Source organism: Leptodactylus fuscus, chromosome 1 (genome assembly GCF_031893055.1).
Source record: "Leptodactylus fuscus isolate aLepFus1 chromosome 1, aLepFus1.hap2, whole genome shotgun sequence".
Lineage (NCBI taxonomy): Eukaryota > Metazoa > Chordata > Amphibia > Anura > Leptodactylidae > Leptodactylus > Leptodactylus fuscus.
Genome location: NC_134265.1, coordinates 128,054,615 through 128,078,450, shown reverse-complemented (window position 1 = coordinate 128,078,450; position 23,836 = coordinate 128,054,615). Strand labels below are relative to the sequence as shown.

Genomic DNA, 23,836 nt, shown 5'->3' with positions numbered 1-23,836 from the left:
TTGAGCGGCTATTCGAAACGAATACCGAACATCGAATATTTTACTGTTCGCTCATCTCTAGTAAGGACATATAATAAATGTCCTTATCTCATATAATAAATGTCCTTATCCCTACTCTGTTTACAATTGCTACTTTTAATCCTCTTATCTGTCCTCTAGTGGAAGGACAGCATTTGCTATCAGCATAAAAAGGTATCAGTACACAATCAGTATGTGCATCAGTCCGTTTTAAAGTCTCAAACGGAATTCAGACGGACAGATGGCATATTGATGTGTGAACCAAGCCTAAGTCCCCACGTAGTGGGCTGCAGAAAAAAAGCACTGCAGGAAAAACCACGGCAGCAATGCATCATGGTTTTTTCTGCAGTGCTTTTCACAGAAAGTGAGGAACCCTTTGCAGACTTTCTCCTTCTATTATACCTATAGAGAAATAGCCAGTGTTTCTGTAAGTATAATTAACATGCTTTGAAAACAACAGCGTGTTTGATGCATAGATTTTTCCAGAAGGTCTGAATGAGATTCACTAGCGTTTATGCCACGTGGGCCCATGGCCTAAAGATGCATGTATTTTATCAAACTTTTTCCTGACTTGAAAGAATCACATGCTGATAAAGTGTTCACCAGAAAACGGAGGTAGGACTATTAGTAAAGAAGTGTAATTCCCTGGAATAAGCTTGTAATAATTAACTCTCTGCCACTAGCTATAAAAGTAACTGCAATACCAGAAGGCAAACATGAACAGTTCATTTTTGTCAACCTGATCATAAGGCAGTCACTCCTGTTCTAGTACATTACAGAAATTTCAGCTGGAACTCATCCGTATTGTTCATTTTATTTGATTTTGTTTGGTTTTTTGCCTTAGTTCTACTAACAGGCTCCAATCAACACTCCAATGGCTACCAATAAGGTACCGGTAAGTGTCCCTGTTATTTATTTGAATCAGACTAATGCCTTTGGGACTTTTTTAACCCCTTCACGCTTGTGGCATTTTTCGATTTTTGGTTTTGAATTCCTGCCTTCCAAAACCCTATAGGTTTTTTTTTTTCATTTTTACGATCACAGAGCATTGTGAGGGCTTAATGTTTGCTGGACAAATTATTCTTCATAATGATACCATTTATTATTCTGTACAAGGTAGTGGGAAGCTAGAAATAATTGAGAATGGGGTGGAATTGGAGAAAAATTGCATTTATGTGACTTTCTTACAGGCTTCGTTTTTACTTTGTCCACTATGTAGCCAGAACGATATGTCACCTGTATTCTATGTTTTGGTATGAAGGGAAACCAAATTTTATTTACATTTAACCCCTGAAAAAATCAAAATGTTTGCAAAAAATTTTTTCTTAAAGACGCCATATTCTGACACCCATATTTTAGGGTGTCTCGTTTCACTGGGTCATGTGTACTTTTTAGTTATACTATTTTGGAGAATGTCTGTTGCATTGATCACTTTTTATTAAAATTTTGCCAAAGTTGAAAAAATGGTGGCTTGGCACTTTTGATTTTCTTTTTTTTTTTCTGCTACAGCATTCACTGTACAGGAAAAAATATCTTTACAAGTTTGGAGACAAGGCATTTTCAGACAGGGATACCTAATGTGTTTCACAGTAATTTTTTGATTTTATATGTATTCTAGGGAAAGGGGATTGATTTGAACTTTTAGTTTTTTATTCTTTAAAAACTTTTTTTCACTATTTTGTTAACCCCAACTAGGGCACATGAACCTACAATTGTTTGTTTGCAAATACCATAGACTACAATACAACTGTATTGCAGTTTATGGGAGATTCGTTACATTGCTATTGAGGATCCTCCAGTGTGTCCAGACTCAGTAACGGTTCATCAAAAGGCACCCAAATTTTCAGGTAGTATAGTCTGTTTCCTAGGGGTTGGTAAAAATGGGCCCCCGGAATCATTGTAGCATAAGTAAAATAATTTATGTGGGGGCACTATTATTGTAATAGTGCCCCCCACTGTTATTAGCATTGCTTATGTTGGGGTTTTACACTATTAGGGCACTAATACTGTAACAGTGCTCCCCACAAGTTATAGAATTAGTAATGAGAGGGGGGCTATTATCTGTGTGTGGGAATTTTACCTATAGGGGTGCTAATAAATAACTATTACACTAATATTGTCTCTCCACATTAGACATGAAGCTTTACACACAAGTTTTGATGCAGAAGAAATTGTGAATTTATTTGCCAATATTTATGTAACAACATAAATGTAGAGCGAGTAATGTTATGATCATAACTGACCTTCGTCAGACTATACAAAATATATTATAGCACAACAGTGAATATTTAGTGCATGATAGATGGATGGATGGATGGATGGATAGATAGATAGATAGATAGATAGATAGATAGATAGATAGATAGAAATCTACATAGAGGGGTGTATCTCTATTACACTGATAATATATATATATATATATATATATATATATATATATATATATATATAGTCAGATAAACTGTTGTAATATGAACCATCTGCAATATGATATAATGCTGTAATAGATGTTTTCTGCAGTACATTGGATAGGTTAGATTCCTTCTTTATCATTGTGCTAGCATGCATGTTAAAGAACTTAGACATGTTCATGTAATAGCAAAATAAAGCACAAACAGATATATTATGCAATGTATTATTGTATGTAATGTTTGAAAAAATTGAGTGAAACTAGTCCCGGATTTTGGGTCCTGTCCTACTGTCCTGGTCAGCAGGAGGTATGGCCCAATTTCAACTCATCGGCATCCCAACCACAAATGTAAATGTATTTTATTGAGATTTTAAGTGATAGACCAACACAAAGTATCAGATGCTTATGAAGTGGAAGGAAAATGGTACATGGTTTTTCCAAACTTTAATCAAATAAAAATCTGAAAAGTGTGATGTGCAAAAAGTGTTTGGTCCCCCCCTATATTAATACTTTGTAGAACCACCTTTGGGGTCTATCTCTACTAGCTTTGCACATCTAGAGACTGAGATTTTTGCCCATTCTTCTTTGCAAAATAGCTCAAGCTCGGCCAGATTGTGAACAGTAATTTTCATGTCTGGCCACAGATGTTCAATGGGATTTAGGTCTGGACTTTGACTGGGCCATTCATACACATGGATATTCTTTGATCTAACCCTTCCACTGTAGCTCTGGCTGTATGTTTAGGGCAGTGGCGTAACTAGGAATGGCGGGGCCCCATGGCAAACTTTTGATATGCCCCCCCCCCACCTCGACCGACGCCGAAGACCTCGATCAAGCCCCTCCTACGTATTCCTGTGCGCTCTATTATGCCCCATAGTGGCCCCTGCACACAGTATTATACCCCATAGTGGACCCTGCACACAGTATTATGTCCCTTAGTGGCCCCTGCACACACTATTATGTTCCTCAATGGCCCCTACACACAGTATTATCCCCCATAGTGGCCCCTGCACACAGTATTATGCCCCACTGTGGACACCCATAAACAATTATTATACTCTAGGGTCATTTCAGACCCCAGAGTATAATAATCGGAGACCCAGGGGGAGAAAAAGATAAAAAAAAACACTGTTAATCACAGTGGACAACATGGACACCATCACCACCACACAGCAAGCGCAAAGCGATGTCTTCACCAGCGCTGAGCGCACCTGTCTTTACAAGTGCTCAGCGCTCCTGTCCTGCCTGCCATCACTCACCTGTGCCTTCACAAGTGCTCCGCGCTTCTAAACATGGACTCCCCCACTTCTTCTTGCAAAATAAGTCTCCGCCTCCCAGCTTGGGCCCCCTGACTTTTCGGGCCCTGTGGCAGGCACCTCTGCTGCTACGGCAGTAGTTATGCCACTGGTTTAGGGTCATTGTCTTGCTGGAAGTTGAATCTCAAATCTCTTGCAGCTTCCAACAGGTTTCTTCCAGGATTTCCCTGTATTTAGCTCCATCCATCTTCCCATCAACTCTGACCAGCTTCCTTGTCCCTGCTGAAGAACAGCATTCCCACAGCATGATACTGCCACCGCCATGTTTTACAATGGGGATGGTGTGTTCAGGGTGATATGCAGTGTTACTTTTCTGCTGCACATAGCGCTTTGCATTTAGGCCAAAAGTTTGGTTTCATCTGACCAAAGCACCTTCTTCTACAAGTTTGCTGTTTCCCTTATATGGCTTGTGATAAATTGCAAATGATACTTCTTATGTCTTTCTTTCAAAAATGGTTTTCTTCTTGCCACTCTTCCATAAAGACCAGATTTGTGGAGTGCACGACTTATAGTTGTCCTGTGGACAGATTCTCCCACATGAGCTGTGGATTTCTGCAGCTCCTCCAGAGTGACCATGGGCCTCTAGGCTGCTTCTCTGACCAATGCTTTTCTTGCTCAATCTGTCAGTTGGTGGACGGCCATGTCTTGGTAGGTTTGCAGTTGTAGAATACTTTTTCCGTTTTTGGATGATGGATTGAATAGTGCTCCTTGGGATGCTGAGAGCTTGAGATATGTTTTTATAACCTAACCCTGCTTTAAACTTCTCTACAACTTTATATCTGACCTGTCTGGTGAGTTCCTTGGTCTTCATGCTGCTGTTTGTTCACTAGTGTTCTCTAACAAACCACTGAGGACTTCATAGAATAGGTGTATTTACACTGAGACTAAATTACACACAGCTGGAGTCTATTAACTAATTAAGTGACTTCTGAAGGCAATTGATTGCTCTGGATTTTATTTAGGGGTATCAGAATATAGGGTGGTGAATACTTTTGCACATCACACTGTTCAGATTTTTATTTGATTAAAATTTTGAAAACCACGTATAATTTTCATTCCACTCCACAATTATCTGATACTTTATGTTAGTCTATCACTTAAAATCTCAATAAAATACATTTAAGTTTGTGGTTGTAAGGTGACAAAATGTGAAAAAGTTCAAGGGGTGTGAATACTTTTGCAAGTCACTGTATAAAGAATAGGCCCTGAATCAGGGCATGTTTAATAACCAGGACATACAGAGGAGGAGCACAAGACAAGAACCAGGAGGAAAGGGATAAGGAAAAGGGGGGATATAGGGAGGGAATGAGTCACATTCACAGTGAACAAAATAAGTTAAACCATACACCATTAGATATTATGCTGCGCCCAGAACGCACCCATGGGGTCCCATAATGCTCGGCTTCTGTCCTTCTCATCACTTGAAAGGGCAGTTAAATATTATATGGTCCTGAGGTCTCTTAATCTGTAGAAGTTAAGAAAAGAAGTGTGGATAACATGGCAAGACTCAAAGTCAAAACCTGGTCAATCAGGATCTGGATCTGACACCAGAAGGGTTGGGTCATGGGGCAAGACAAAAAAAGATTAAATATATGGGCACCACAGGCACCACATCTCCAGAAAGCATCTGGAACAGCAGGGTTAAAGGAGTGAAGCAAAGTTGGAGTGTGATACCAATTAAGCTACAACTTTTAGATATTCTCCCTGTAAAAAACACAGCAAGAGATCTTAGCCACCCATCTCCTTATAATGGTCCAGGCCAGGTCTGGAAGAACCTTACCTAGATAGTCTTCTTATTTTTACATGTAAGAATGTTCAGGAAAACATCTCCAGAGTGGGGTCCAGGAGAATACAGTAAATGTGGAGATAAAGCCTTCTGTGGTACATTAAAACTTACAGATTTTTTTAAAAGGCATGGGTATGGGGGCCTGGGGACCCATGAAAATGAGATGAGATACGAGATGTATAGGAGAAATCTCAGATGCCAGATTATATTTAGCCCTCAAGTCAGTAAAGGAGAGGAGAGAGTGTGTACAATAATCAATGAGATCTGCAAATCGGGAAAAGGCCAGCCCGAAACCAAGGTCCCAAAACCGCCAAAGCCGGGCCAGGGGATAGTGAGGGTGAAAAAGGAAAACTGTCATAGAAGAGCATGGGGAGGAGAGATGAAATCTTAACACACATGTTTGACACACAACACGGGTCAGGGCCATTTTACCAAGAAGGATAGAGGAGGGGGGAAGCATAAAGATGGGACCAGAGTAGTGAAATAGGGTGATGCGGTGCTAACCATAGCTTTTCTATTTTCATCTTTCTATCCTTTGAAAGTTGAGAGGTTTTATGAAGAGCGACTAATTCGCCAGTAGTAGAGTGCTGCAGTGTCAGTGCAGGACTGGCTTTAAATAACACATGTGCGGGGAACAGCAAAAAAAGACGACAAACCCTGTGCATTTCCATACCATTGGACCTTTTACAGCATTCCCATTCACATATGTTATTTAAAACCAATGCTGCACTGAAACTATTACAGTATTAATACTCCCCACTGGCAATAGTGCCCCACATAGGTTATAGTGCTTCTATTACCTGTGGGGGCGCTATTATGCAAAGTGGGGGAATTATTAGGGCCTGTTTACATGGCGGAATATGACAAGGAATTAAGGCAGACTTCCACCTCATATTCCTTTTCATTTTCTGGCTCCCGCCTTCTCTCCTTGCGCCTCAGGTAGCAGATAATGTAGAATTACCCTGCATGATCCATGATAAAAACTGAAGACATTGAAAATGGATATGTATGCTGACAGCATACGTATGTGATATGCAGATATGTGCATAAGGCCTTAGTGTTGTGGTATGACTGAAAACCACACACCACAGCTGCTACATAGCAGAACCATCGGCTGCTTCACTTATTTTACATAGTCAATTTCTACCTCTTAAAATATCACAAATTGCTTCCTCCCTGTTATGCCTATTCTGGTTTGTTGTGTCAGTCTAACATATATAGTCTTCAAACTGTTTTTATGCACATGGCACAATATATGTCCCCTTTTATCTTATTAAAGGATTATCTTTAAAGACTGAATCACATGATTTTACATAAACCCCATTATCTACAACCATATATAGACAACAGATTATAGTACAGTATAGCTACAATTCTCATTATTATCATCATTTATTTTTCACAGAAAACATTCGACCTTATCTATGATTATGGTGATCCATCAAAGTAAGTATTCCATTACTTGCATGATCTACTGGGTAATGTCTGTGAATATTTGTATTTCATACAAATTATTATTTATTTGTATTTTATACTTTATAAATTATAACTGGTAATTCAATATAATATTAACCCCCAAAGGGAAATTGTTTACTTTGGACTTTCAGTGATATTTTTCCATTTTTCACCATTACATTCTGGTAGCCATGAACTTTTTATAGCTGTAGCCAGAGACGTTACTGGAGCCTCCTGGGGACTCCCCCCTTTAAAGGGAGTCTATCATTGGCTAGATTGGTTTTTGAATAAACATACCTTTACATAGTCTTTTAAAAAAGGCTATCCTAGGCATACGTTTCATCCATTGATCCTCGCAGCCATTTTTGAATTAACCCGTTTTTTTTTTCTTATGCAAATTACTTTTCAGGGAGCACCAGAAGTGTTATGCGTGTTCCCCAAGCACCGCTGTATCATCAGTCCCCTCCGTTTCTCACCGCCCCTTTATTGAAAGATGATCCCTCCTTGTACACCTCTTCACTGCTTCCTTCAGAGCAGCTAATCAAGTATAGTGAGTTTAAAATCTCGCACATGTGCTGTACATGACTAGCTGCTCTGAAATCAGTGAAGATGTGTAGAAGGAAGGATCATCTTCAATAAGGGGCTGGTGAGAAACGGAAGTGCGTGTGTGTATGTGTGTGTGTGTGTGTGTGTGTGTGTGTGTGTGTGTGTGTGTGTGTGTGTGTGTGTGTGTGTGTGTGTGTAGTACTGTATAACAGAGCAAATGCTCTTTTAAGAGCTCACCATAATATATGGTGAAACTTGTGCAGCTGAATGTGCAGATGGAGACTGGGAATCATGTATGTCTAACAAGGGAGCATATAGGATGTGAAATGCTACCTGTCCTTTATTTGGTTAGAGAATTTTTGTTTGGGGGGGGGGGGGGGTTATCCAGCAAGGAGGATAAATAAAATCAGACCTTTATTTCATCTTGTTGTATCTTCCTTTTCCTTAGTGAAAATCAGCATTTTGGCACTTTTGACTTTTTTTCCTGCTACGGCTGTACTGCACGGGAAAAATATTTTTTATAGATTTGTAGAGTAGGCATTTTCAGACACAGGGATACCTATTGTGTATGTGTTTCAGAGTATTTAAGTACTAGGGAAAGGGGTTGATTTGAACTTTTAATATTTAATTATTTTTTTTACTTTATTTTAAACTTTTATTTTGCATTTGTTAGACCCCCTAAGGGTCTTGAACCCCAAGGGCTCTAATCACTAATGCAATATATTGCAAAGTACCGGGGCTTCTATTGCAGGCTACATAGAGTAGCCTGCAACAGAACAAACAGAATGTAATAGAACAAATAGAATGACAGGCCGGAGAGCCTTCACAAGGCTGTCATAGCAACATGACGCTGACCCCGGAGGTTACTCCAGGTGCCAGAGATCACCGGGAAAATGGCGGTATCCACGCACCGCCGGGAAAATGGCACCTCGGTCAACTTACACTGAGGCACCAGAGGGATTAATGCTCGAGATTGGTGTTGGCACCGATTGCGGGCATTACCGCTGGGTGTCTGCTGTATAAAACAGCAGACACCCGGCATCTATGGTGGCTGCCATATTTAACCACCTGGCATCGGGTAAGTATGACTTATTTTCTACCCCCAGATTACACCTCTCTCTCTAACCTACCCCCCCCCCCTTCCCTGCTGGCGGAACATTGCCTCATTTTGACCATACACATGAGTATGTTTATCTTTACCTGTATGATAAAATCATGTTTGATATAGCACTTATGTAGTACTCTTTTGTGATGCCTTTATCCATATTTGTTGTACCACTGGAGCATTGTTTAAACTGTAATAGAGATTGTGATAGGATCTATATATAGTTATACAGCATCACACACATCATGAGAGGACATTTAACCCTTTGACTATTCTATTTGCTTGATATTGTGATGCTGTTGTTCATATCATTTATACCACTGTGTATATGAATATTTATTGGAATCCATGTTAGGATTCATATATGGATATATAGCATCTATAATAATTCAGTAATCCACTTGGATGATATTGTAAGCCACACTTGTTGGTATATGAACATGCTATAGCTACCTCTTTAATATCACATAGGTGTGTGTCCCTGTACTGTCTGTCTGACACCCCTTTTTTCTATACTGTGTAGTATAATCTGTAATTTTTATTATTTATACTTTAATAAAGTAATTATTTATACATTATTTCTATTTTGAATCTTTTGTTATTTTGAGTACCACCTTAACAACCCCCCTTCAATTTTCTGATCCTATATTTGTATACTAATGGCCACTTTGTTATGCTGCTGTTTAATCCATGTTCTCTTTATACTGTTTTTAGAAATACACAATTTCCTGATGCTTTTCTAAGGTCAAAAGGGGAATCATCATCCATAGAAGCTAGGCAGAAAAAAGTGCGGGAAGCCCTTCAGAGATTAAACATTAATATCCAAAAGGTAACTATACTTTTAGTACCTAATAAATTCCCTAATTGAAAAAGTTTTCAGATATCATAACAATGTCTTTTTTGTTTTGTGTCATATGTTTAAATCTCTGTTTTTGCTGTAGGATGGCGAGCCTCCTATTATTGCACTTTTGGGATCTGGTGGTGGACTTCGTGCCATGGTTGGTCTTCTTGGCGTCCTTTCTGAATTAGCCAAAGAAAATATTCTAGATGCTATTACATATATTTGTGGCACCTCTGGATCAACCTGGTAAAATATTTTCACATTCATCTATTCAGCTAAAAATGTTTGTGTTAGAAGGACGACAGTGGTAAAATGACATCTTATACTCATTGGGGGGGAGGGATTTAGCAAGTCATTTAGGCAGGTTTTCTGCCATAGACATGTGATACTGTGGCACATCTTTGGCATATGGCCCAGGGTTGCACCACATTCCCTCTGCACGTCACTCACTGCTTTTTTGGAATGTGAGTAGAGTGGAAAGAGGACGCCTTGTCTAACATATTTACTATAACTCATGCCAGATTTCTCACATGAGTTATACAGGTAATCTATTCTATCTAGTTCCTGACTAGTGTAGATTTCCATTCTGTCGCACATAATGCACCTCATGTTAGTCGAGGCCTTTACACTCTGTTCCAAATTATTATGCAAATCACATTTAAGTGTCATAAAGATCAAATTTTTTCTTTTCAATTAAACCAATGGATAGTATTGTCTCAGGGCTCTCGAGTCACTGAAATCAACCTCAATCCCTGTGATAGTTTGCCAGGGGAGTCCAATTAAAAGAAACCTACTTAAGACCCTACACAGCGAGCCATAGCAAATATAAGAGACCACAACAGAAACCCATTTCATTTTCCTCTGTAGACTTTCTACCTCTATTATTCCTATATGGAAAATACCAATATTTCAGTAGGTATCATTGACATTCAAATTTTTGAAAATGCAGCTTTTCAGCAATGTGTGGATGGGATTAGCCAGAATTCCATCCACTTCACAGGCAATGTAACAAGCATCATTTTTTGCCACGGCATTTCCACCACAATCTCCAAAACTGAGTTTTTGCAATGTGGGGCCCCAGTCTAAGAAGACATACCATATTATTAAACAGACCACAGGTTTTAAGTGATATGGGAAAGAAAAATGACCTCTATGCTGCCAAAAAGCATCAAATACTGTAATTTCCTGGACCAGGTATGCAACATTAATTATTTCATGAAAACCTAAACATGATCATTATACTGTTAAGATATTTGTGGCTGATTCAGAGGACAGATGAGTTTGTGCATACAAAGGCATAATGAGTAAGGTTTCTAACAGACAAATTTATTGGATTAAGAGAGCAGCTTCTAAAATACCATTACAAAGCAGAAAACAGGTATTTGAAGCTTCTGATGCCTCTGGAATCCCATGAACCGAAAGGTGTATGATCCTCCAGAGGCTTACAGTTGTGCTTAAAGAGGACCTTTCATCAGATCGGGCACATGCAGTTTTATATACTGCTAGAAAGCTGACAGTGTGCTGAATTCAGCGCACTATCAGCTTTCCCGATCTGTGCCCGGTGTAAAGCGCTATCGGTCCCGGTACGGTAGCGCTTTACAGTCAGAAGGGTGTTTCTAACACTTAGCCAGGGACGCCCTTCTGCCCAGCAGCGCCTATCGCGCTGTACTGTGGAGCGGGGAGGAACGCCCCCTCCCTCTCCTGATAACACTCGTCTATGGACGAGCTGTGTGAGTAGAGGGAGGGGGCATTCCTCCCTGCTCACACTGTGCAGTGCGATAGGCGCTGCTGGGCAGAAGGGCGTCCCTGGCTAACTGTCCGAAACGCCCTTCTGATACTAAAGCGCTAAGGTACCGGGACCGATAGCGCTTTACACCGGGCACAGATCGGGAAAGCTGATAGTGCGCTGAATTCAGCGCACTGTCAGCTTTCTAGCAGTATATAAAACTGCATGTGCCCGATCTGATGAAAGGTCCTCTTTAAACATACTATTTGACCACCCTTAAACACTGCTCGCAAACAGAAACGGTTGCAGTGGGTCCAGACATACATGAAGGCTATTTTAGAAACAGTCTTGTTTACTGATGAGTGCCATACAACTCTGGATGGTCCAGATAGATGGCATAGTGGATGGCCATTATGTCCCATAAAGGTTATGATGTCAGAAAAAAGATGGTGGAGTCCTGTTTTGGGCCAGAATCAAGAGCTGGTAGGTCCCTGAAGGTGTGAAAATGACCTCTACAAAGTATAGAGTTTCCAACCCCCTTTTTCCAAGGTACAAAAAGAACAACTGTGCATCCCGTTGCAAAATCATCTTTGTGCATAAAAATGCTGACACAAATTCCTCTAATTCATTGGGCATATAAAGAGAGAATTGAGTGACCACCATCCTCCCCTGACCTCAACCCCATTGAGAACCTTTGTAGTATCCTAAAGCAAAAGATCTATGACAGTTGGAATATATGTGCAGTGGACACACTGCGATTTCCAAAACCTCTGCAAGCACTGCGGGAAAAAACGCAATGCGATTCTGCCACTTTTTTGCTGTGGGACTCCATGTAGGGCCTTAGCCTTAGTCCTCTAGAGGCAGGTTCTTAGAAACCCTATTCCAGTTCAGCAAACCCGTAAAGAGGATTTGTCACCAAGCACAAAATTCTATATGACATACATTGGTTGCCACTGTGACCCTGATTTATTTAGCAGTTTTTATTTTATTTTGCTTTTTTTTAATTCATCGACCTGTTCAAAAGATATGTCCTTTGGTAGGCTGTATGTAAATTAGATCTTGTTCTCCAAGTGGGTGGTAAATTTTTAGTTTTTCTGAGAAAATAAAAATCTACTGCTATCTACTGCTTGGAGAACAAGAGGTAACTTACATATGAAATTCTGGAACCATATATTTTGAAAGGAGTGAAAAGATTATAAAAAACAAAAACAAAACATCCAACAAGCCTAGCCACCATGAACACTATGACTGCTACATCTTTTCTCATTACTACTTCAATTTTTTATTTGTTCTTCCTGCACTAGCTATATGCTATCACCTATTTACATATGGAAACCTATTTGACCAACTACTACACTTATCTAAATAGTCAGTGCCAGTATGTAGAGGGGGACACTGACTATTTAGATAAGTGTAGTAGTTCACCAGCTACCTATATCCTAAATTCAGCAGCCCAGTGTGATATCTGTGTGCATGCCTGGATGAGACTCAAAGAGTAAGGCCCCATTCGCACGGCGGAAATTGAATAGGAAATTCTGCTTTTTTGCGCAGCTATCCGTAAAGAGATGCCAATGTAGTGCATCGACATTCCATCGCGGCATACCACTCCTGATTTAGCCACTCAGCCACAGATTCCGCGTGAAGATAGGTCATGTCTCTTGTTTTTTTCCTGCTAGCTGAAAAAAAAATCACTAGGAGAAAAAAACGCAAGTGACTCTGATTTTGAGGCCGATTCCACATCAAAATCTTCCTTCAAAAAGCTCTGTGTAAACATGCCCTTAGTGGGCAGTTAGAGACAGTTGGATGAGCAGTTTCTATGTCTAGACAGACAGATGAAGGCAGTCATGGATTCTGGGTCTTCCTGTCCCAGTTGGCACGAGATACGTCCCAGCTTCAACTCATCTGGTCCTCTCTGGACACAAATGAGTTGCATACAATGGTGAAGCAGGGAGCTGTCTGTCCCCTGCATTGTCATTCGTCCACTCTATGCTCTCGTCACTAACATTGTGCCTGCAGTTCCCTAAAGACTTTGGATCAGAGACTGCTGACAGAACAGCAGGGGAGCAAGGAGAGGTGAGTATTAGTGTATTTTTTAATGTTTGTTTGGCAGGAGAGGGACATAATACTGTGGGACCAGCTGGAGGAAAACATTAAACTGGAGGCAACAGGAGGGGCACATTTAACTGGGGGTAGCTGGAGGGGGACATTAAACTGGAATAAAGTTGGGGGGGCATTAAACTGGGGGCAACCAGAGGGGAAAGTTATACTGTGAGGGCAACTGGAAGGGGACACTAAAATGGGATCAAGTGAAGAGGCACATTAAACTGGGGGCAACCAGGAGATGGGGGAAATTATACTGTAGGGGCACTGGAGGGAGACATTAAACAGGAAGGTAGCTGGAGGGGGACGTTACACTGGGGGTAGATGGAGGGAGACATTAATATGGGGGCAGATGGAGGGGGACATTAAATTATGGGTAGGACGTAACCCCAGTAGGTAACAGTCCCAATTTACTTACCAACCTCAGCTCCTGCTCACGGCCGCCTCAGTGGATGCAGGTGTGAGCCGGAGCAGGGATCAGTAAGTGAGACTGCAGACTCGTGGCAAAAGTATTTGTTAGACGAACCCCAACAAATACTGCTATTATTATACTTTGTGGTCTTTTCAGACCCTGGACTATAATGATTGAAGGGAACATAAAAAACAGTGCTACTCACCTCTCCTAGGATTTGCTGTGACTCTCAGCAATCTTCGGGCCTCTTCAATGACATCCCAGACACCAATAGGGTCTGGCTGGCGTCATGTGTCGCAATGCTGACTTAGCCCATGTGACATCTGTGCTGACACTGAAGAGGAAAAGGAGAGTAAACAGGATGGCACTGCTAAATATACGGATGTGAGTCCTGGTAAGCTGGAGGTATATATGAGGAATAAAACCTTTTGTATTGAGAGCCGTGGGGGTGCTCAACAACCAAAAATAGAGCACTGTGGCAATAACAAAATAGTAGAAAAATTGGAAGGGCACTCACCCACATCGAGGCTCGTCTTTGTAAAAAACTTCTTTATTTGAGGCAATACATATCTAAAAGCAATAAGTGCAGGGAGGGAAGAACAGCATGCAAAGGCAAAAGGCAACAGCCGTTTCGCGCAGCTATGTGCGCTTTCTCAAGCCATAGAATGCAATCCGTATTGCATTCTATGGCTTGAGAAAGCGCACATAGCTGCGCGAAACGGCTGTTGCCTTTTGCCTTTGCATGCTGTTCTTCCCTCCCTGCACTTATTGCTTTTAGACACTGAAGAGGGCTGAAAGCAGCAGGGAGTGGGACAGAACCCAGGTAAAGTGAGTAATAGTGTTTTTGATGTTTGTATCATCCCCATGGTCTCCCATCATCACAGTCTGGGGTCCGAAAGATCCCAGAGTATAATAAAAGTTTGTGGGTGGTCCACTATTATTTCCCACTGTGTGCAGGGGCCACTGTGGGAAATAATACTGTGTGCCTTGTGCAGGGGCCACTGTGGAAGATAATACTGTGTGGAGGTGCCTCTGTGGGAAATTATACTGTCTGTAGGCCACTTTGGGACATTATAGTGTGTGTAAATGGGGTGTTATACTGTGTGGGGGCAAGAAAAGAAGACGCTATGCTGTGAGGAGGCTGGCCCCAAGTATAAAGTTTGCTGGGGGAGCCCAGTCTTTGTTGGTTATGTCCCTGTGTATCACCATCTACTGATACCACTTATTACCGTGCTAGGCAAGGCAGTCTACTGGAGATGAGTATTTGTTAGTTGAACCTCGGAAGACGTATCTCCCATGCTGGAGCCCAAGGGAGGTATGTAGCAATGTTTATTATGTTTACTCAGTTTTCCTGGGTTTCTGATTATTATACTTCAGGGTCTGAAGATACCCCAGAGTATAAAAGTATTTCTTGGATGGCAAACCCAAAAAATTTAGGGTTCGGCTGATCCTGAAACTTTTGGAAAATTTGTAATGAGAAACGGTGTATTCATCCCTATGTCTGTGTGGGTTTCTTTTCATTCTATTAGCATAGAGGCCACTGCGACATTACTCTGTAACAGGGTTCTTAGGTGTTATTTCTTAATTCCCCCCTGAGTGGCACCTACAAAATGCAATAGTGTATCTGTCTCAATTTACAATTTTTCTCAATTATTTCTTATTCAGGTGTATGTCATCCCTCTATAATAATGAAAATTGGTCATCGTGTATGGAAGAGATGGAGACCCAGATAGCTAATCATCTATTAAACTCTTCATGGAACAAGGAAAAAGCACTGGAGAAGATAAATCAGGCTTTTTCTAAAGAAGTGTATTCACTGACCCATTTTTGGGCTTATGTGTTTATTCATATGTGCATGAATGAAGTAAGTACCATTGACTTAATGCATTATATTCTGCTGTATTACTGTGTCGTACACATGCTGCTGTACATATTTTTTAAATATATAGTCATTTTAAGGGTGGACAGAAATATTTCTATCTGGAACGTAGGTAAGCGGGTTAAAGCCTTAAGGTTGTAGACACTTTTGTACAGATTTATTATAGTTTATTGTATTTCTTATGTAATTTACAAAAAATTAGTTTTGTAAATGATTGTTATTTAAAAACATCTGCACTGCTTTGCATCTGAACCCTAGGAATCAGTCACCAGGAAACTATAACAGACCAAACATGATGCTGATGGTATGATGGTGCTCAGCATTATTTATACCATGTTTTCTGGTGTCAGACTCCATTTCTTAAAATAGTACTGAGCCATTATAGCTCAACTCTCCCTGCTGGATACAACTATTTCCCTGTGCGCCATTTTAGAAATCCCAAACTTTTCCAACATTTTCTCTCCTCTGGGTCCCATCAAACCATCATCCTTGTTCTCTAAGCCCCTTAATGCAACATTCTCTGGCACTTTGAGACTTTGTCAGATATTCCAGCTAGGTAATTTCCCCCGACCTACCTCTGTTTAGTCTCGAGTTTAACCTGGACTTTCCTCTGGGTTCCTCCCTGATATCCTATTGGTGCAGATCCAAGGGCGTCTTAAAGGTCAACCATCTTCTGTGTTTAGCTATGTTGACATAACTGCCATATTTGACCCCCAGAGTGGGGACATTACCTGCAGCTGAAGCAGTATGTTGGAGCCCTGCTTATTAACTACGATCTATTCCACAGATTAACACTGATTGAAAAAAATAATTTTTAGTTTAATAAATCTCCCCCAGTGAGTGAATCCTAGAAGTTCAATGGATTATCCCATGTTTAGTGCATGTAACAACTGGCTTCTGCATTATGTTAGAAAATACACATACAGTAACTACTGACTGACAGCTATTTATCTCACTTCCACCATAAACATGCACACTTGGCCTACTCTACTTTCAAAGAATCAGAAAAATAAAAAAAAACAACCAATAATGGAACCTAAGGGACCCCATTGACTATAATGGGACCTGGCCGGTGTGTAGTTGTTTTTTCTTTTCTTACTTATATCCCTGACCAAAAAAAAAAAAGGGGGGGGGGGTTGCAGCACTTACCTCCTAATCATCCTATGATTTCTGAAGGCTCTGCCCCATATGGAAACCTGGCACTATAGCCTCTGGTTAATTCAGATGGTTCGAATAGATGTTTCTTAAACATATCAAAACTCCATTAAATTTTACACTGTTTTCAAGGAGGTTACATGGATGCGTCATATTTAAATACATACTAAGCCACAAATCTTCTGTTGGTAGCTTACCTCAACCAAAGGCTGGGCATATTGACATCTAACATGCTCAATTCTTCTATCCCCTGACATCACAATATGGTCAGACATCACAATATGGGATTGTACTACTGCATGATAATTATGTTCTTGCTTTGTTTCTACAGATTAATGAAAAAACATTGTCCAGTCACCAAACATCTTGTGAGGATGGGAAAAATCCTTATCCAGTCTACGCTGCTGTGGAACATGACTCTTTACGTACAAATAAAGCAGGTGAGGTCCACAAAATTGCTATAACATTGATGAAAAAATATATACAACTAGCAGTTACCCGCGACTTCGTCTGTGGGTTGGCGGTGGCGCTGAACCGCTTAAATTTCTTGTTCTCCCATGTCTGCCCCCAGTTTCTTGGCCCCCAATCTCTGCCTCCAGTTTCTTGGCCCCCCGTCTCTTCCTCCAGTTTCTTGTCCCCGCTATCTCTGCCTCCAGTTTCTTGTCCCCCATCTCTGCCCCCAGTTTCTTGTCCCCCTATCTCTGCCCCCAGTTTCTTGTCCCCCCATCTCTTCCCCCAGTTTCTTGTTCCTCCCTTCATCTGACCCCAGTTTCTTGTCCCCCCATCTCTTCCCCCAGTTTCATGTCCCCCCTTCATCTGCCACGTTTCTTGTCCCCATATCTCTGCCCCCAGTTTCTTGTCCCCCAATCTCTGCCTCCAGTTTCTTGGCCCCCCCGTCTCTTCCTCCAGTTTCTTGTCCCCGCTATCTCTGCCTCCAGTTTCTTGTCCCCCATCTCTGCCCCCAGTTTCTTGTCCCCCTATCTCTGCCCCCAGTTTCTTGTCCCCCCATCTCTGCCACCAGTTTCTTGTTCCTCCCTTCATCTGACCCCAGTTTCTTGTCCCCCCATCTCTGCCCCCAGTTTCTTGTCCCCCAATCTCTGCCTCCAGTTTCTTGGCCCCCCCGTCTCTTCCTCCAGTTTCTTGTCCCCGCTATCTCTGCCTCCAGTTTCTTGTCCCCCATCTCTGCCCCCAGTTTCTTGTCCCCCTATCTCTGCCCCCAGTTTCTTGTCCCCCCATCTCTGCCACCAGTTTCTTGTTCCTCCCTTCATCTGCCCCCAGTTTCTTGTCCCCATATCTCTGCCCCCAGTTTCTTGTCCCCCCTTTCATTGGCCCCCAGTTTCTTGTCCCCTCCATCTCTGCCCCAGTTTGATGTCCCCCCATCTCTGCCTCCAGTTGCTTGTCCCCCCATCTCTGCCCCCAGTTTCTTGTCCCCCCTTCATCTGACCCCAGTTTCTTGTTCCTCCTCATCTCTGCCCCCAGTTTGTTGCCCCCCTATCTCTGCCTCCAGTTTGTTGTCCCCCCCTATCTTTGCCCCCAGTTTGTTGCCCCCCTATCTCTGCCTCCAGTTTGTTGTCCCCCCTATCTCTGCCCCCAGTTTGTTGTCCCCCCCCCCCATCTCTGCCTCCAGGTGCTTGTCCCCCCTTCATTTGCCACCAGTTTCTTGTCCCCCCCTTCATCTGCCCCCAGTTTCTTGTCCCCCCATCTCTGCTCCCAGCCTCATGCCCCCCCCCCCACATTGTCCCCAGTGTAGTTGGACTCACCTTGCCACGCTCCACCGCTGCTCTCTCCGCTCGCTTGCTGCACATCAGTGTCGGGCGGCTGGCTGCGTGTGGCATATAGGAGGCAGAGCGAGGGCGTCAGGTTGCTATGACAGCCGGAGCCTCGCTCTGCCTCCCTGGCCTGTCAGGCGTGCGCTTGTATTGCAGACTAGGCAGGTAGATTGCAATCCAGGTGCCGGTATCACACAGTGCATTGCCGAATACTGGCGTCTGTATTGCAGGGTACCTGCCATGGGTACCTACACTGGGGCCAATGAAGGGGGGGACATGAAGCTGGGGAATGTGGTTGCCCCCCCCCCCCAGGACACCCCCTTCCCCGGACACCAACCCCCTGTACCCGCTGCACTTACCTGTGGCATGTCGGGTGCAGCAGCCTCCTCCGCCCAAAAGCTGTGTAGGTGGGCTGGGACAGCTGCGGCGCCGGGACCATGTGGGCTGCCGCCATATTCCTCAGTGTTTCCCTGCTGAATTGACACGCCCACCTTCAGCCCCAACCTATGGTGCCGCAGCCCTGGCTCCAGAGCCCGCCCACAGCCTGCCATGCACCAATAGGAGGTGCGTGCACAGACCAGCGCTGGCAGAATGCCAGCTGCTGCAGCCGAGTCGGAGGGTTGTTTGGAGGGTCACGGTGGCGATTTGAGGTGAGTGACCCACATTAAAAGTAGCCTACTACCTTTTCCTGGCAAATATGTGTGTGTGTGTGTGTGTGTGAAATTTCCCCAAAATCCATTCAGCCGTTTGGCTATGATTGAAGAACAAACATCCAAACATACAAACCCACAAACTCACAAACTTTCACCTTTATAATATTAATAGGATTGATAAATTACTATATATAATGTTCACAGAGTCCATGGTAGAGAACAGGATACCAGATTTCCTTACTGATGAAGCAGAGGGGATGTTCAGTTAACCAACAAGGATATTTCTATGAGTAATGGGCTGTTTCCTGTGGCCTATCTACCACCAACTAACCTAGAGATCCGAAAGTATCCTCGCACTGCTGTCCTCAACAGCTACCTACCAACTGAAAACCAGCCGAAACCCTGGCTACAGGCCTGGGTGCCTAGCAATGGCTAACTCCACCTATCTTCTAGAAATCTTAGGCAACATGCAGCTAAAAAATGCTGTGGATAAAAATATTGTTTTTTTTTCTTTCTGCAGTGTGTGGATGGTATTAGCCAGAAACTCATTAACTTTGCTGGTACTGTAAAATGGGGCCTTAGCCTAGACAAGTATAGCAGCATAGTAATGACTGACTAACTCCTTAATAACCAGTCTGGGATTGTGGATACGCAGCGTTTTTCAGTACCTGAAAAGTGAATGGGATTCTGGCTAATCCCATCCACATATTGCAGTGGAAAAGCTGCATTTTCTAAAATTCTCGCGTCACGATCATGTCAATTATACCTGTGGAAACTCATTTTCCATATAAATATAATAAGAGCAGAAAGTCAGCAGAGTAAAACACAGTGAAAAATGTTGCAGAAAAAAACGCAGTACGTTTCCACAGGGTTTTTTTCAGCAGGGATTCTTTGGTGTGTTTTGCTATGAGGAGCCTTAACCCAAAGCTGGAAAAGTGCAAAACAGCAGGAAATATTATGAAACAAAACATTGTACAGGTCATGAATACCTAAATACACACTGGGGCAGATTTAATAATCTAAATGAGCTAGAATTCTGGTACAACTCGAAACCAAATTGTGGTCCGTGTGTTGTGTGCCGCAGTTATGAAATATATTATACACATGTAGTTACGTGAATCTTAGCAGAATTGCATAGTTTAGCGTAAAAGTTGGTCTCACGAATTAGCATAAACTAAACCAACTATTTGGAGATTTATAGATAGACAGACGTGTTTAAAAATGCATCAGATTTATCATCCAGCATAAGACACTATGATAAATTTGGCCATATCTAGTCTGATTGTGCACCGTCTTGGGGCCTCAGCCTTGGACAATTTTATTAACCTAAAGCGGAAGTATTAATGTAACTGAAATAAGTGTAGAAGGGGAGTAGGTGTATGGAGAGGGGCTCAAACCATTAACATCAGTATGGAAGAAAATCCAGCAATAAACTCCAATTTTTTTACTAGTCCAGAAAAAATTATGTTTCATCAGATATTGGATAAGAAAGGAGTAAGGAGCAATATAGAAAGTATCTGAGAAATGCTGAGATGAGCAGTAAAAATAATGCATCTTGCTTCTGGAGTTTTAGTAAATCTGTCCCGCTGCTCAAATGAACATCTACATATTAGACCAGGGGTCTCAAACTCGCGGCCCGCGGGCCGCATGCGGCCCCCCGAACAATTTTGTGCGGCCCGCACAAGCCTAGGGACGCCGGATCCAAGTTGAATCCGGACGTTTCACCATTTTGCCCACAGGCAGTTCTATATACTGCCGGAAAGCTGACAGTGCGCTGAGTTCAGCACACTGTCGACTTTCCCGATGTGGGCCCAGTGTGAAGAGCTTACGGTCCGGTACCGTAGCTCTTCTATGGTCAGAAGAGCGTCTCTGACACTCAGTCAGAGACGTCCTTCTTCACAGCACAGCCAATCGCGCTGTGCTGTGAGAGCCGGGAGGAACGCCCCCTCCCTCTGCTCGCAGTACTCGTCCATAGACGAGCATTATCAGGGAGGGAGGGGGGCGTTCCTCCCGGCTCTCACAGCACAGCGCGATTGGCTGTGCTGTGAAGAAGGACGTCTCTGACTGAGTGTCAGAGACGCTCTTCTGACCATAGAAGAGATACGGTACCGGACCGTAAGCTCTTCACACCGGGCCCACATCGGGAAAGTCGACAGTGTGCTGAACTCAGCGCACTGTCAGCTTTCCGGCAGTATATAGAACTGCCTGTGGGCAAAATGGTGGAAGGTCCTCTTTAAACATTGAGGTGGAATGAAGGGGCTCATGACACTGGGGGCAGACGAAGGGAGGGGGGAGAACGGCATGACACTGGGGCAGAAATGGAGGGACATGAATCTGGGGGCAGAGATGGGGGGGACATGAAACTGGGCGCAGAAATGGAGGGACATGAATCTGGGGGCAGAGATGGGGGGACATGAATCTGGGGCAGAGATGGGGGGACATGAATCTGGGGGCAGAGATGGGGGGGACATGAATCTGGGGGCAGAGATGGGGGGACATGAATCTGGGGCAGAGATGGGGGGACATGAATCTGAGGGCAGAGATGGGGGGACATGAATCTGGGGGCAGATGAAGGGTGTATATGTAACTGGGGGAAAGATGGAGGGGGGACATATAGTTTACGGGTGACTGTAGGAGGATTATACAGTGTGGGGGCACATGAAAAATGAATGGGCGGAGTCAACATAAAAGTGGGTGGGGCTAAATTTGCCGCGGTGCGACCCGCCGACTGGCTGGGATCTTGCTCTGCGGTCCACATGCTGAGTTGAGTTTGAGACCCCTGTATTAGACAATGTTAGAAAAAAATGGCCCAATGATTTGCTATGTTTCCTATTCTGTTAATTGTAAAATTTATTACAGGGATCTGGTTCGAGTTCACACCACACGTGGCTGGATTTCCAGCATACAAGACATTTGTCAAAACTGAGCTCTTGGGCAGTCAGTTCAGAAAAGGAAAATTAGAAAAGAAACATCCTGAGATGGACCTCTGTTATCTTCAAGGTAATCTACAAGAGAAAATCTGAAAGTCCACAGGAAGACATCTACCAAGCTCACATATGAAAGACTTGCCAATTACTAGCAGCTCCACATATTTTTGTATTTTGCTAGTAAACACAACTTATATTGGGTGTTGCAGTTTTCAAACCAGTACACCCATTAACCTTTAGGGTATGTTCACACATCAGTATGCCATCAGTCCGTTTGAATTCAGTTTGAGCCTAAAAACGGACTGATGCACATACTGATTGTATACTGACACCTTTTTATCCTGAGAGCAAACCCTGTCCTGGCCCCTAGAGGAGAGATAAGGGGATTAAAAGTAAAAAAAAAAAAAAATGTAAACAAAGTAGAGATAAGGCATTTATTATATGAGATAAGGACATTTATTATATGTCCTTATCTCTACTCGTTTACAGTTGCTACTTTTAATCCCTTTATCTGTCCTCTAGGGGGCAGACAGCTATCAGCATAAAAAGGTGTCAGTATACAACCAGTATGTGCATCAATCTGTTTTAAAGTCTCAAACTGAATTCAAACGGACTGATGGCATACTGATGTGTGAACATACCCTTACACTTTTAATCTGGACTCCTGGCAGGCTGTTTAGATAACAGTAAGGGTAAGTTCACACAGGGTTTAATACGGGTAGAAAATACGGGTAGCTGCGACTGGATGCCGATGCAGTGAACCAGCATCCAGTCGTGCACTCCGCTACGGATTAGGCCCAAATGAATAGGCCTAGTCGGGAGGGAATGTCTTCAGGTGGATGTCGCAAGGCGAATCCGCATGAAAGAATGAGAATGTCGCTTCTTTTTTCCGGGAGCCAGAACAGAAAAGAACTGATTTCAATGGGAGCCGTCTTTTTGGTCAGGATTTTGAGGTGGATACGGCCTCAATATCTTGACCAAAAAACCCTGTGCGAATTTATGAGGTACTACTTATGAGGTATCCACCTCAAAATCCTAAACAAAAAGACAGCTCCCATTGAAATTAATGGCAGCCAGTCAGTTGGGCCTAATCTGGAGCGGAGTGCGCGACTGGATGCCGATGCACTGCATCGGCATCCAGTCGCAGCTACCCGTATTTAGCGAATCCCATGCCCACTTTGCGGTGAATACCACGTTGCAGACACGGTGCGATTTCCAAAATTGACAAGGAAAGGAAATTTCTGTGAACTTTTTGTCTAAAGCACTGCAGGAAGAACCACAATGCATTTCTGCCATGGTTTTTCCTGCAGCACTTTTTTGCTGCGGGACGCCATGTAGGGCCTTAACTTTATTGTCAAAACTGCATCCCCATTCCAGGACTAGCAACTGGATCATTTTTAGTTAACAATTGTTTTAATAATTGAATATTTTTGCATGGATGACAAGTTAGAAGTGGCATAAAATTATATACAATGTATATACGTGTAATAAATAGTTTGATAGAACTCTGCTTATCGCTGTGCTGCATAACTTCTGTTTTGGTGTGTTTTTTTTCCTTAGGGCTATGGGGCAGTGCACCTGCAGTTATACAATCAATTAAAGATTTCATCTCTGGCAAGTTTTATCACAATAAATAAAGTATTATGGTAGTTTCTGACTGGGATGTCGGGGGGCCACCAGTGTAGTTGTGCAGCTGCTGAAACAGAGAGACAGATGTAACTACAGCCAGAGATCCCTT

The 23,836-nt window shown here is 42.7% G+C and overlaps 1 protein-coding gene across 1 annotated transcript in view; it reads left to right on the top strand.

The window, feature by feature from the left end:
- The first annotated feature begins 800 nt into the window (after positions 1 to 800).
- The window catches only part of LOC142203042 (cytosolic phospholipase A2 gamma-like), a 49,603-nt gene continuing 26,567 nt past the window's right edge, over positions 801 to 23,836 (top strand). The window contains exons 1-8 of the mRNA XM_075273516.1: positions 801 to 913; positions 6,936 to 6,976; positions 9,351 to 9,465; positions 9,578 to 9,723; positions 15,381 to 15,579; positions 17,081 to 17,189; positions 22,031 to 22,171; positions 23,659 to 23,712. Of these exons, the coding sequence (XP_075129617.1) occupies positions 893 to 913; positions 6,936 to 6,976; positions 9,351 to 9,465; positions 9,578 to 9,723; positions 15,381 to 15,579; positions 17,081 to 17,189; positions 22,031 to 22,171; positions 23,659 to 23,712 (826 nt within the window). The 5' untranslated portion in view covers positions 801 to 892. The remainder of the gene's footprint in view (positions 914 to 6,935; positions 6,977 to 9,350; positions 9,466 to 9,577; positions 9,724 to 15,380; positions 15,580 to 17,080; positions 17,190 to 22,030; positions 22,172 to 23,658; positions 23,713 to 23,836) is intronic.